Here is a 15,725-nt window from a genome sequence, read left to right as displayed (position 1 = left end):
AAAAAAAAAAAATTTTTAACATTTCTGCCTGTTAAAAATTTATTAACAGGATGTGTATTGTTGGACGTTTAAATTGTAAGGAGATCACTGTTACAAATTAGGCTGCAAAGAATCATTTGTTCATAAATCTCTGAAGATCTCTGAGGTATTGCTTACATTAAAAACTTTTCCAATTTGACTAGTAAAAGTGTTGTAAGATTGTCATTTTCAATGTGAGATTATGTAGTAGTAAGTTAATTTTTTAAATGAGCTTAAATGTTTAGAATGGTTAAATTCACACTTCCAAGTGATCCATACAATACCGAGAATAGATGGGAAGACACAGATCAAATCTAAATCTAGGTTGCTAATAATTTTGAAGAAAAATGACTGATGATCTGTATAATTTAATGGTCCTATCTTGCCATCAAAATGCTTTGTGCATTTTGGTACATTTGGCATCCAAGTACAAATTAGCAATTTCCCCAAATCCTGATTCTTTGACTTCAAGATGTTGGAAAGAGGGGACACATTTAGACATATCTGATTTGGTTTCTTTCTCCATAACTACCCACACTTGGTAGAAGGGGTGGGAGCAGGGATGGGCTGCAGAGAAACAAGAGATACAGTATAGACTAAGGTTTGCACTTAACAAAACTGGTCCCATTTAGCTTACCTGAGGTTTACTTCAGCCTACTGCAGTAATTTTACTTGTAGCTATTGCCAGTTACATTGACATAAAACTTTGCTTGTTCTCTTCCTATCTCTTGTAGAAAAATTTTTTTGTCACCCCCCTACTTCCTCTTTCACAGCCATACTTTTTGGCCGAAAAATTTCCCCTCACTTGGTACTACTGGTCCTTTTATTTCAGCATGGGATGGTATTTTGAAAATTTAACTTAAATGAACCTAATTCATTGGATGTATAAAATAAGTGGCTTGCTTTGCTTATTTGGGGTCTTCTCTTCCATCCTCATTCCTGGATATCATCAAGATGTAGCAGACTACCAACCTAACTCTCTTCAAGAACAAAAAAACATACCTTATCATTTCAAGTTGCTGTGAACCCACAGGGAGAAAGTGGACTGGCACCTAATACCTGCCCCGAGTTTAACAAAATTAATGTGCAGAGTGTACATAAAAATATGTTGAAAAATAAAAAACTTCTGTTCCTTTTCGGGCCGTAATTCATTTGTCTTCATTTAGAACAGGTTAACAAACTTTTTCTGTAAAGAGCCAGATAGTAAATATTTTCGGCTTTGTAGGCCAAATGGCCTGCTTAATTCTGTCACTGCAGTGCAAAAGCAACTTTCACAATATGCAAAGGAATGGGCGTGGTGGTCCTCTAATAAAATACTACTTTTGGATTTGTCCCACATTACATAAGTGATAATCAAGCTTAAAACTAGAACAATGATGCTTAGCATAGTGCTTGGCACATAGTAATAAGCACTTAGAAAATGGATTTAGCCAGAGTACTGAGTTAGTTTTATATCTACTGGTATTTTGAGAAGAAACATTGTTTCTATTATCAAAGTTGAGAAAGTGTAATATGACATTTGACTAAGAGCCAAGACATCTAGTCTAGGTCCACCACAGATTGTCTTCATGACCTTGGAAAGTTATTTCACATTTGTCACTGTTTCCCTATATGTAAAACAGAAAAAATTACTTACCTTACAGGATGGTGGAGAACTATTTCTTTGAAGAAGTTATAATTCTATAAACATGAATTCTTAAAAGCAACATTAATGGCAGGATGAGCATTAGGAATTAGAGAACTTCCTTGTTAGGTTAATTATAAAAATAGGCTTTCCAGGGAGACCCGAAACTTCCATCGTATACTCTTTTAAACTGTTTGAAAATACAACAGCTATCTTGTAAGTGTTAAGTATTCAGCCTAATTAGAAATGAGTGTCTAGCTTTGATACTCTCAAGCTTCCCCTTTGCTTTGACTGTATGACTTACCCAATTGGCCAAGGTCTGAGCTTTTCCCAGTGCCAAAATTAGTGCTCTTTAGTTACCATATTTTAAAGATACACACCAAGTTGAAACTATATTGTTGTTGCTGAGATCAATTATGAAAATGTGAAAAGGGTTAGATCCTGATTTTTATTTCAACTCTCCAAGAGGGAGAGTTATACTCTCTCACTTGAGGTTTCTACTACTTAAAAAGGAAAATATAAAAATACATTCTTAAAAACAATTATTTGTTAAGGATGTGTTAGTACTACAGTTTTCATTTTGTATTTACTAAAGAGAAGGTTGTTTAATGTGCATCTCTAAAACTTAAAATATACAATGACTTTAAAATCTGTCACTATGCAGTTACTGTTTTATAAGCTTTCCTAACTTTGAGGCCACTTTTTAGCAGTTACATCTACAATTGTTTTTTTCACTTTGAACAGTACAGACTTTTTCTTGCTAAAGTTCTACACACTACGATATAAAACTTAAAAGTTGAACCAAATAACTTTCCTGCTACAATTAGTTGCTTTTCTTATGACAAATGGACTCGTGGGAGCCATATAATCTCTACAAATACTTTGCTTAATATATAGAGCCATACTTACTATTGTATCACATTGTGGATATTTGATCCTTTCACATACTGTGTTCTAATTGAAATAATTTTAAATAAATTCCTTTCATCTTAACAGCCAGGTTCCAAAAATAATTGAATTAACCTAAACGTTATTAAAAACAACTGGACTTGACTTAGCTTTTTTAGATGTCATCTTTTATTAATATAAACTTTTAAATACTCAAATGCCACTATTTTCAAATTTAGGTGAGTAAAAAATAGAAGTACATAATCCGATGCCTCACATTCTCCTTTACAAAACAGGCTGCATTATATCTATTTGATTTATACACTGTGACTTTTTCCTGCTGTTTTCTATCAACCTTAATTGTGAAAAATGGTGCCATGTTGCCCTCTTGATATTATTTTGGAGATCAGTTAGGTCTTAAAGCATCCAGATGCGTACAGTTCTACACATATCTGTAGAATTAGCTCACTAAGGTCTGCTCGGCAATATTTTTAATTGACTTACATGTTCTGTGGGAAAAGAAGAATCATAAAAAGTCTTTGCAGTTGCATTCCTTTCTTCACTGGGTTCTCCCTTGGGATCTGGATGGATACTCCAGTTATTCAAAGTGTCAGCAACTCTGTTAATGCTGGTAGTATCTGATTGACAAAGAGGAAATGGCAGCAACTGAATTTTATTCTCTAGGCACTTATCTTAGTGACTGAACTTGTTTTTCTCTGATCCTATGCTTTTGCATTTAAAAAGCAACAATTTCTGTGTTCCTTTTATTTTGAATATTTTATAGTTTTCCTAGACTTTGCTCTTATATTAGGCATTTCATTTCAGAAAACATAAGATTTTATTATTGCTACTTTCTAAAACCTGATTACTATAATTCCACATTAAAAGGAGTGAAATGGTATAAATTATCTTCTAAAACAAAATAACTCACATAAAATGTTATCCTTATTCCCCTGGTCATTGCATTGCCTACACATGTAAACATTTATATAGTGAACATTGTACCAATTCAGTTTAATGGAAAAAGTCTGAACCAACTAAATGCCAGATTTATAAATGATATTTAAAGAAATTAGCCACATTAAGAATCCCAACAAAGGGCTGTTTAGAAAGGGTCATTGAGCTTTAATAAATAGATAAAAATGATTTAAGGAAATGTCAACTATAGAGGTTAAAAGATACGGTACGTTTAAGAGTATTTCACAAGTTGAATTTCTATAGAATTTTAGATTATCTCCCTTTATATCTTATTTATATCACTGAAATTTAACTTAGAAGAAAAGACCTTTGAGAAAATGGTAAATGGTAGACCAGCCCCTAAAGCAGCACTTGACTACCTCCAACGGAATCTGAAGTAATACATATTATATTTAAAAATTACAGTTTGGGAAATGAGGTTATACAGTATTTTGGCTATTGTTTATTTTTCCCTACATTACTTTCCATTGGTGCTAGTAAACAAGATACACTTATTTTGTTTTTAATCCCCAAATATTCTTTTTAAATTTTTCTCAATTTTGTGAAAGAAGCCTGTTAAAAGGACCATACAAAACTTTCCTTGTAATCTGCATTTCTTTAATGGGTCTAAATGCACATTGTTAAACCCAGCAAAGTTCCCTTAAAATGTAAAAATGTCTTTAATAACCTCATAGTTATTCAAGACACAGTATGTTTTTATTTTAAAACATTTTTATGAAAAATTTCAAACACAAAAGTGGAGAGTATGAACGTCAATGTACCCATTGCCCAACTTCAAACACCCATCAGTATTAAATCATGTATTTCATCCATTCACCTATTTTATTTATTTTTGGGGGTATTGTAAAGCAAAATTTGGAAATTAAGTCATTTCACATGGAAGTTTTAAAGAACAGAACTGCCCCTCTATTCTCTAAAGTATTTAACATTTGAAAGTATTTAAATAAAAACATTATGGGATTTAAAGTGTTTCAAACAGTGACAAATATCAGCGATAGGAAATATGGAGAATTGCTTATAAAACAGAAGAAAGCTGGATTTATGGTGCTAGTGAAGGGACAGATAAAAATGGAAAAATTAAGGGAAAGGGGAGAAAATTAGGCAAAGAAAATGACAACATAAGAGAGAAACTAAAATGTGGTTCAGAGGGAAGGAAATTTTTAAAGATCTGAGAGTATGGAAAGAAAAATAAACACACATGCACAGTTCACAACTACTTCGCTACATTTGCTCTAGATAGTTTTTTTTTTTAAAAAAAGAATCGGATTGGGTAGTTGTTCCTAATTTAAAGTTAATGTTGGAACTGTTGATTTTGCTATTCCTTAATGATGAAAAAAAACTTTTAAAAATTTCCAAAATGTGATTGTACACATTGATAATACTAGCCCAGATTTAGGTGAAAAGAAATTCGCTTCCTTTTAAATATTAATAAAACCTTTCCTACTGTTACATATGCACATGTGTATGCAGCACTTTAGATTTAGGCAACAATTAGTATAAACATTTTCATTTTAACAATCTGGAGACTTTTTATCAAGAATAAGTAGAAAAACATATTTTAAGAATTAAAACATATCCTTATTTTCTTACCTGGTCCAATATCTTTTCTGATGTCATCCACATCAACATTTTTACAAAGAGCCATTGAAATTATCTTTCTGTTTTCTGATGGACCTATTGGTCTCTCCTTCAGCAACAAAGAAATGCTAGAAGTTGAAATGCCCACTGTTTGACTTTCAATTTGATTTACTTTTGACCAAGGACTGGGTTCTGAAAAATTCATGTATACTGGAGTTTTCTCAGTTTTTTTATCTGAAGCTGAAGGATCAAAGGCTGACCTTCCACTTCTACTTACTAAATCTCCAGATGGCTTTATATGAAATGAATGTGATTCCTCCAGCTGTCCTTCACTGTACATTTTTCCTGAAACGATGTCATTTAATGACTCTGTTTTCTCTGTATTATTTAACAATGTATGCTGTCTTTCATTAACATTCACAAAAAGGAAGAGGTCATTTTTTGTGGCTTCAGTTATCTGATTCTCATCAATCTGTCTCTCTTTATTAGAAAACTGTATTGCTGTGGAAGTTTTTGGGTGAACAGCAGTTTTCACATCTTTGGCTTGTGAAGCATGACTATTCTCATCATTAACTTGAAGATGGGAAATGGTCACATCATTGTTTTCTAAATATCCTATACAGTTCTTAAACTGACTGTTTTGAATATCATTCACATTTTTCCAGATAGTTCTTTCCCCAGGGCTTGAATTGGGTTTCACCAACATAGGCATACTGTTAACATTTTTATCTGCATTCTTAAGTACTTTCAAATTGTCACTGAATACAGATGAAATGCGGTGATCAATTACTGAATCACAGGGAACAGTTAGTTCAGTTTTCTCTGAAGTATCATTACAGAGCTGCTGAAAATCTGAAGCTTCTTTAAAAGGTAATGTGCTGCACTCACTTTTTTTATTTAACAGTTGTATTTGTTTCATTTTACATTGTTTATCATCTAACATAACATTACTGGAATCCTGTAAACTATGTTTCTGACACAGAACAGGATTCTTCTTTACATCTAGAGATGTATCCAAATCTGCTTTGGTTTGGTCTCTATTTTCCTTCTCTGTAGCATTTTCTTCAGTCCTCAGGAGTGAACTGAATTGTCTGAATGATTCATTTTCAGAAACATCTTTATTATGATTTGCATTGTGAGCTGTCTCATTTAAAACACTGTTAAATGATGTTGTGTTGTTTTCATCCTCCTGGTGTGTATCTGCACGGTGAAGATCTAATTCTAATCCTTCATTTCTTTCTATATTTCTCTTTTCTGTTTCTACTGCTATACCTACCACTAAAAAAGGATTATTTGGTGTTTTAAATTCTGTACGTCCAGTGTCTTTTTCTAAGCACATCATGTCTTTTATTTCTGTAGGAACTGATTTTCTCATGTCAGTAACATTCAAGGTTTGTCCTTGAGGAATTACTTCTCTTTCTAAGCAGAGGGTTTTGCTTAGGGAGATTTCACTTTGATTTTCATTCTGAGATACAGTAGTATCAATTTCATTCTTGAAGCTTTTTTCAAAAAGCTGTAAATCTGTCATGATAGGAACACAGTAAACTTTTATATTATACACTAAAGCCTGATTTTAAAAAACATATCACCTATTTTTTTAAAAACATATTTAGCCATAAGTATTTTATTGGCCAATAATTATACAAGTTTGATGACATCAATTTTACCTAAATATTAGGTTCCCTTTATTATAACAAACATATATTCAGCATGCTAAATACTTGACTCTACCCACATTAAGTTTTTATTTCATTATAGCAAAAGTATTTTTGGCTTAAATAAGGGGAAGTTGAGATATTACAAAATGATTTATTTCTCTAGTCTATTGCTTCCTTTAAGGCAGACAGCAGAATTCCATATAAACACATAGCTGATAAAAATTAATTTATGATAACAGGTTACATTAATTTCTATTACTACCCAGGTCCAGAAACATCCAGAAATTGCTAGCTGGCTTCTTCGAGACTGACAATCATCACTATTTTATTTACTGCCCTGTGAATATTTTTAAATTCTGGAATAATTTTGGGCAGTGTATAGAATAACTACTTAATCAAGACATTAATTTTATTCATCTGTGTTTTAACAATAGACTTCAAATTTTTAGTATAATTAAAATAATCTAGAATACAAATTTCAGGTCTTTGAAGGCCTTTTTTAGTCCAATCATTCTTTCTACAACATCTCCACCAAGTGGTTGTTCAGCCTAGGTTTGAACACCTTTACTCAGCATCATCTTTAAACAACTCTTTTTCAAAGATTGAAATTAGTAAATTATTTCAATGGTTACAGAAAGGTCATTTGAATTAAGTACTCTAGGTCTGGTCAGCAAAAGGCTATTGATGACTCCAAGAACATTCTCAGTAAAGCAGTGAAGGCATAAACCAGAATTCAAAAATCGAAGGAATAAGTGATGAGAGGGGGACAGAAATGTAGTTTTCCCAAAAATATTGACTATAAAAGAATAGCTTGAAGGATGCTTATTTTGTTGACGTATACAAATGAAAAGGTAAGTGTTTCTTCAACTACACTACAAGGTTCTCAAAGCAAAGACTGTAATTGAAATTCCCCTAACTTCCACAGAGGGCCCAGCACAGCACTATGGCAGATCCTTTATTTTGAAAAAAAAAAAAAAAATTCAGTATACAAATTAGAAAATATCAATATAATTTTTACCTTCTATAACGATTTCTTCTACAGATGGGCCTTCTTTCTTTTCCTCCTTTTTTCTGTATCCAGTATCTGAACAAAAACTCTCAGTATTTTCTTCCCTTATTTCTTGCTCAGAATATTTCTGTATGATAGTGTTTTCTAATTTTTCAGTTGACATTTCACTGTTTTCATTATTTACTTCTGGAACATTCTAGTAAAATGGAAAAGATTCCTTTAATGTAAAAACGGATTGTTAAAAGGTATAAAACCTTTGTGCAACCTTTACTGATAAAGTGGAATGTTTCAGTTCAACAATACAGCAATTTCTATTTCAAAGCCAAACGATTTTTAAACTAATATACCACTCTTCATAACAAGATCATTTTATGTTCATTTTATATAGTCTTAAACAAAATGGAGATTTTTATATGTTTTCAAACATGCATACCACATTATTATATAATACCACATACTCTATGTAATAGAAGAGCCACCCCTTTATTAAAAACCAGCCTGGGCAACAAAGTGAGACCCTATCTCTCTTAACAAAAAAAAAAAAAAAACAGCAGCAGCAGCAAAAATTAGCAGGGCATTGTGGCCCACATGTAGTGAACTACGATCAGCCATTACATCAGGGCCTGGGTGACAAAGTGAGGTACCACCTCTAAAACAACAACAAAACTAAGATTGACATGGCAGGCAATTGTTTTAAGCAATATTTTTCTTTTTTGAAAGACTGGGTTTCACTATGTTGCCCAGACTATAGTGGCTATTCACAGGTGCGATCATAGCGCCCCATAGCCTCAAACTCCTGGGCTCAAGTGATCCTCCTGCCTCAGCCTCCCAAGTAGCTGAGATTACAGGTGCTCACCACCTCACCTGGCTAAGCAGTATTTGTATGTATCTTTAAAACAGTGAATCAATTCAATATGCTTTTTCTTCCTCTATATATTATGTTATTAAGTATGAAATGTCCAATTTCCTTAAGTATTAAGTTTGACAACTGATCTCTCTGACATTTCACTTTGACACATCTTGTTTTACTTTTATTGTGAAGGTACATCCTTAGTCCTTCAAACACATGGTTTGGCTTGTGATTATCTTTCAAATTATTTTTTTAGAGCAATTTTTGTGAAACCATGGATAAGTCAAAAATTGTGTGTTATTTTCAAGTAAGTTCCATCATGGAACCAACGCGGTACCGACAGCTCAAAATATCAACGAAGTGTTAGGGAAGGATGTGTCTAATGCATGCACAGTACATTGATGGTTTGAGAAGTTCCATTCTGGTGATTTTATTCTTGAAAATGAGTCATGTGGGTGACCTGAGACCAAGGGGGCTAACGATGAGCTGAAAGCTGTAAGTGGAAGTGAATCCATCTCAACCTACATATGAATTAGTAGCAAGGTTTGACGTTACTATTCCAGCAATGTTGGACTATTTGAAACAAATGGGCAAGGTAAAGAAGCTGGATAGATGGGTACTGCATGAATTAAATGAGCCTCGGAAGAGAAATCGTCTCGAAGCTTGCCTTTCTTTGCTGTCGCAACATAAAAGCAAACCATTTCTACACCATATGGTTACATATGATGAAAAATGGATTGTTTTTGACAATCCCAAGTGTTCAGCACAAAGGTTGGATAAAGATGAAGTGCCAAAACACAGTCCAAAACCAAACATTCAGCAACAAAATCTAATAGTGTGTTTGGTGGTCCAGCATTGTTATCCACTACAGCTTTATGAAATCTGGTAAATCAATTACAGCGGATGTCTACTGCAACCAACTGGATGAAATGATGATGCTTGCCATGAAGCAGCCGAGATTGGTCAACAGAGACAGGCCAATTCTCCTGCAAGACTATATGTCACAAAAAACAATGCTGCTTAAAGTACAGAAGCTAGACTTGGAAACTCTCTGTCATCCACCGTATTCACCAGACCTTGCAACAACTGACTACCACTTCCCTCCAGGCTTTGGACCACTTCTTGAAAGGAAAAATATTCAATTCTCGAAAAGCTGTGGAAAACGCCTTTTGTGATTTCATGGCCACTCATTCTCCAGGCTTCTTCACTGCTGGCATAAACAAGATACGGTTAAGATAGCAAAACCGTGTTCATAGTTTAGGCGCATACTTTGATTGTACTGCTTGAGATATAATGTACACTTTTCATCTGTAATCAGACATTTCATATTTAATGACCTAATATTAAGCCATGGTACATGTGAAGCACTGCACTAAGCTTTGGGATACAATGATGAACAAAATACAGTCCCTGCCCTCAAAAAACTTATAGTCTGGTACTAAGATAGGAAAAGAAATAACAGCCTACTATGGGCACACAGACGAACAGTGCTTTTCCTGCTTTGGGGAGTCAGGAAGGCTTCTGAGAAAAGGTGATAACTAAACATACCTGAAGTATAATATAGAGTCATCCATGGGGATAAGGAGGCACTCCAGGGAGAACAAATGGTATATATAGATGTTTGAGAGCAAGCAAGATTAGAATCTGTTCAAGGAACTATAAGTGATACAGTTTAGTTAGAGCTTAGATGCTGGGAGAGGAATAGAAAGAGATGGCTTGAGGCAAGCTGGGCCTAAGTCATTAAGGGTCTAATATAGCATGCCAAGGAGTTTCAGCTCTACCAGGAAGACACTGGGAAGTCACTGAAGTGTTTTAAACAAGGAATAAATAACACGATCTGACTGAAGAGACCATTCTGCCTGCAGTATAAAGGATATGTTAATGTTTTCCAAACTTCACTGTCTGAAATCAGCAATAAGAAATATGTTTTATAACTCAATGAGTATACCAAACAATACTTACTATGATACATTCTAATGTTTTCTATCTCATTTTTAAAAGAATGCTGGTCACAAACCACCAAACTAATTTCTATGAATCACTGATAGGTTGCACCTAGGAAGTCTGCAAAACACTGAGTTAAAGGGAGACAAGACAGGAGGCAGAGAGATATATTAGGAGAGTGCCAGAGTAGTCCAGGTGATATCAGTAATGAGAATCCCCTCCTCACCTAAGTAGAGTTCATCTCTCCTTCCTTTCTGCCACTAATCTGCTCTAGATATGCTGCTACTTAAGCACTTTCCACATTACACTACAATTGCTTTTTAAACCATTTCTTCTACTGGATTGGAAGTTCCCTGGAACATCATATGTGTCTCTTTCATAGTATTCCCACAATCTTCCACAGTATGTGACACATAGACGATATTCTATAAATGTTTATTGAATAAGTACATAGGTAAAAGAATGAATTAAATAAGTTAATGAGCACATGTATTAAGAATATCTATTTAATAAAAAGTATACGTATATTACAAAAATAAAAATATTTGCTTTAAAAGGGACCAATTACAGAGCTCTTTAAGATAGTACACTTCCCTAGATTACTTGGCATTTGATTTTTAAAATTTAGACTTATGCATCTAGCTATGTCAGAGTCCTGACTTGCCTTACCAATTTTCTTGTAAATTATTAGAAAACTAGATGAAATGTATGAAACAACAACTTTCAGACAATGGACTACATATGGTGAAAAAATGTGTTCTCTGAGAGAAAGGAAAAAATGAGATGAATAAACCTTATGATTACTCAGGCTTATTGCCTGGACACTCTACACCACAGCACAAGGAGGAAGTACTCTTGCAAAGTAAAGTAAGATGGTCTCACTGAGTTGGCAAGACAGGGATCAGAGTTTGGAGAGGCTGAGGTCGATATTAATTTGTAAGGCAGAATACTGAAGATGAGGGAACTATGCGGAAAAAGAGTTCCAGGTATCTGCCTATTTAGTCTGTTGCTGAATATTAAACTAGACATGTGAGGAGTAAAAGTCCATAAAGACTTACAGGGGAGCTGTAAGCTGAACAATTCCCAGAGCTCCCACAGGTCTGGGTTCCAACCAGCCAGAGTGGAAAGAACTTACTAAATACCTGAGACACTTTGTAGAGAACCCAGAGGGATCATGCCCTACTAGTAGGTTTAAACTAGCCCTAGAGTAAGGGCTATTTTAGATTCTCCCTTAAATTTAAAAACAAGCCTCAAAATAATGAAGCTTATCAGCAGCAAGTAACTTAACTGCCTGCGAAATTTCAACATTCCAAAATCTAGCAATCAGCAATGTAAATTCAAAATGTTCTAGTCCAATAAAAAATTACTAGACAGGTAGAGAAGCAGGAAGAAGTAACCTGTTACCTTTTATAAAGCAATAAAAACACACACAGAAATGACAGAGATGATGGAATTAATTGTAGGACAATATCAAGCAGTCTAACATGTGTAAATGAAGTCCCACAAAGGAGAGGAGGGGGAAGGAAACAAAAAATTGAAGAAATAATGACCAAAAATTCTCCAAATCTGATGAAAATTATAAACCCACAGATCCAAGAAATGCAATAAATCCTAAAGAAAGATACATACAAAGAAACCATACCAAGGTACATCGTAATCAAACTGCTTGAAAATAGTCATGAAGGAAAAATCTTAAAAGCAGCCAGAGATAAAAAGACACTTATAAAGAGGGATTATAAACATAAGAATTGTCCCAGACTTATTGCCAGAAGCAAAGCAAGCAAGAAAATGATGGAAATGGCACCTTAAAATTAATGAAAGGAAAAGATTATCGATCTAGAATTTTATATCCAGTAAAAGTATCCTTAAAATTAAGGAGAATTAAGTACTTTTTCAGACAGACAAAAGCTGGGAGAATTCCTTACCAGCAGATATACACAAAAAGAAATGTTAAAGGAAGTTCTTCAGGATGAAGGAACATGGTAACAGGTGGAAACCTGGATCTATGCAAAGGAATGACGTGTGACAGAAACAGTAAATATGGTGATGAATATAAAAGATACTTTATCTAATTTTAATTTTCTTTATCATGTAATTGACCATTAAGAGTAAAATAAATAATATATTGTGGGGTTTATAACATGTAGAAGTGAAATGTATGATACCAATAGCACAAAGGACTGGAGGGAGAAAATGATAATGTGGTTTTGTAAGTTTCTTACCTTATCATAAATTTGGTATAATATTATTTGAAAATATACTAAAATAAATTACACTCCAGAGCAGGAGTTGGCAAAATATGGCCAAAGGGCCAAATCTAGCCTGCTGCCTGTTTTCCTAAATATAATTTTATTGGTGTAAGACCATGCCCACTTGTGAATGTACTTAATACCATTGAACTATACACATAAAAGTGATTAAAATAGTAAACTATATGTTATGTATATTTTACTACAACAAAATACAAATAGTTCTCAAATAAAGAGAAAATAAAGGACTTCCTCATGTTATTTATTCAACATAAAAAAATGAATACTCCCATTAAAAAAGTAACAAGATGAGAAAGATATATTAAATATAATGCAAACACTAATCATAAAAGATGAAATAGCTATATTAGTATCAGACAAAAGAGACCTCAGGACAAGAAATATTACTAGGATAAAGATGGACATTTCATAATGATAAAAAGGTCAATTAATCAGGAAGTCATAACAACCATAAATGTGTCATAACAATCATAAATCATAAACCTAATAACAGAGCTTAAAAACACAAGAAGCAAAAACCAACAGAACTGAAAATAGGAAGATAAATTCACAGTTATAATTAAAGGTTTCAACACTCTTCTCCCACTAATTGATAGAACAAGTACATACACACACACACACACACACAAATCAGTAAGGATGGAGAATTTGAATAACATTATCAACCAACTTGACCTCACTGACATTTATAAAACATTCCACCAGCCAATAGCAGGATACATATTCTTCAACAGCATATGAAATATTCACCAAGAACAATATGCTTGGCAAAAAAACCAAGCATTAATATATTTAAAAAGATGAGTCTTAGCTAGAATTTTCCCTGACCACAATCAAATTAAATCTGAAATCATTAACAGAAAGGTATTTGGAAAATTCTCAAATATTGGGAAACTAAATTCTCAAATATTGGGAAATTAAACAACATACTTCTAATGGGTCATACTCATACCCATGGGTCAAAAAAGATTGCACAAGAAAAATCTTAAAATATTTTCAACTGAATGAAAATGAAAACACTACATATAATTCATGGATGCAATTAAAGTAGTGCTTAGAGGAAAGCATTTAGCTTTAAATGCTTATATTAGAAAAGAGGGCAAATAATTATCTAAGTTTCAACCTTAAGCAGCTAGAAGAAGAAAAACAAATTAAACCCAAAGTAAACAGAATGAAGAAAGAATGTTATTAATAATAGTAAAAGTCAATGAAATAGCAAATGAATAAACATGAGAGGAAAAGCAATGAAACCAAAACCTGGTTCTTTGAAAAGATTAATAAAACTGAAAAACCTCTAACTAAACTAAGATAGACAGATATCGGGGGTGGGGGAGGAGAGAAAAAAAGAGAAAGATACAAATTACCAATATCAAGAATGACACAGGGATATCAATACTGATCCTACAGAATAATAATAAGAGAATATTATGAGCAATTCTTAGCCAATAAATTGATAACTTATGAAAAGGACAAGCTCCTTGAAAGACAAAAATTACCCAAAATGACTGTGTTGGGGGTCCCCAAGACCACCATCAGGATCAGTGATTCATTGGTAGGACTCACAGGACTCAACATATACTCTCACTCATGGCTAAGATTTATTATAGCAAAAGAATACAAACCAAAATAGGCAAAGGAAAAAGCACGAGTTGAAGTCTGGAAGAAACCAGGTAAAAGCTTCTAAGAGTCATCTCCCAATGGAGTCACATTGGACACCTTAATTCCTACAGCAACGAATTGTGACAACATACGTAAATCTTTGTCTACCAGGGAAGCTCATTAGAAACTTAGTGCCCAAGGTTTTTTGGGGGGTGGCGGGGAGGGTACTCATGCAGGCACCCTCTGCCTAACATGTGCCAAAACTCTAGACTCTCAGAAAGGAAACGGATATTCAGAATAAACCACATTGCTTATACTAACAGTTCAGGCACAGTGAGCCATGTTTATCAGTTAGAAAATGGTGAGAACGCACTCAAAATCCAAGTTTCCAGCCATCAGCCAAGGGCCAACCTTATAAGCAGGTCTTTATAAGGACAGTATCCACAGGCCCACTAGGTTAACTCTTCTGCACATCAACACAAGAAGAAATTGAGAATCTGAATAGCCCTGTAAATAATTTAAATACTGAACTTGTTATTAAGAATACTCCCACAATGAAAAAGTCCAGATAGCTTCACTGGTAAATTTTACCTAACATTTAATAAAGAAATAATACCAAGTCTACACATGAAAGGAATATATTACAAATCCGTTTATGAGGCCAGTATTACTCTCAACACAAAAACCAGATCAAAGATTACAAAGTAAAAACATAAGAAAAAACAAAACTTACAGATCAATATTCCTCATCAATGCAAAATCCTTAACAAATTACTAGCAGTTCAAATCCAGCCATATTAGAAAAGGCATTTGACAAAATTTAACACCCATTCATGATAAAAACTCATTCATGATAAAGGCTCAGCAAATTACATATGGAAGGAAATTTTCTCAACCCGATGAAGAGTATAACCAAAAACCTACAGGTAACATAATACGAAATGGTGAAAGACTAAATATTCTGCATTTGAGATGAGAAACAAACCAAGCACGCTCACTCTCACAATTGTCATTCAACATTATATTAGAGTGTCCTAGATAGTGTAGTAAGTTGAGAAAAAGAAATAAAATGCATGCAAGAGTTTCAGAAAGAAGTAAAACTGTCTCATATTTGCAGACAACTTGATCATATACATAGAAAACTCCCAAATTCAGCAAAAATAACTACTATAACAATAAATTAAACTAAAAATGAGGTCAATGTACAAAAATCAATTGTACTTCTATGCTGTGTCCAATGGCACATGCTTGTAATCCCAGCTACTCAGGAGGCTAAGGCAGGAGGATTGCTTGAGCCCAGGAGTTTGAG

The 15,725-nt window shown here is 33.7% G+C and overlaps 1 protein-coding gene across 1 annotated transcript in view; it reads right to left on the bottom strand.

The window, feature by feature from the left end:
• CCDC73 (coiled-coil domain containing 73) overlaps positions 1–15,725 on the bottom strand; it is a 93,828-nt gene that overhangs the window by 1,843 nt on the left and 76,260 nt on the right. The window contains 4 exon segments of the mRNA XM_012649625.1: positions 3,035–3,168; positions 5,099–6,607; positions 7,763–8,023; positions 10,566–10,608. Coding sequence (XP_012505079.1) covers positions 3,035–3,168; positions 5,099–6,607; positions 7,763–8,023; positions 10,566–10,608 — 1,947 coding nt within the window.

The sequence above is a fragment of the Propithecus coquereli genome, unplaced genomic scaffold (genome assembly GCF_000956105.1).
Source record: "Propithecus coquereli isolate 6110/MARCELLA unplaced genomic scaffold, Pcoq_1.0 Scaffold30, whole genome shotgun sequence".
NCBI lineage: Eukaryota > Metazoa > Chordata > Mammalia > Primates > Indriidae > Propithecus > Propithecus coquereli.
This window is presented reverse-complemented; position numbering and strand designations above follow the sequence as displayed.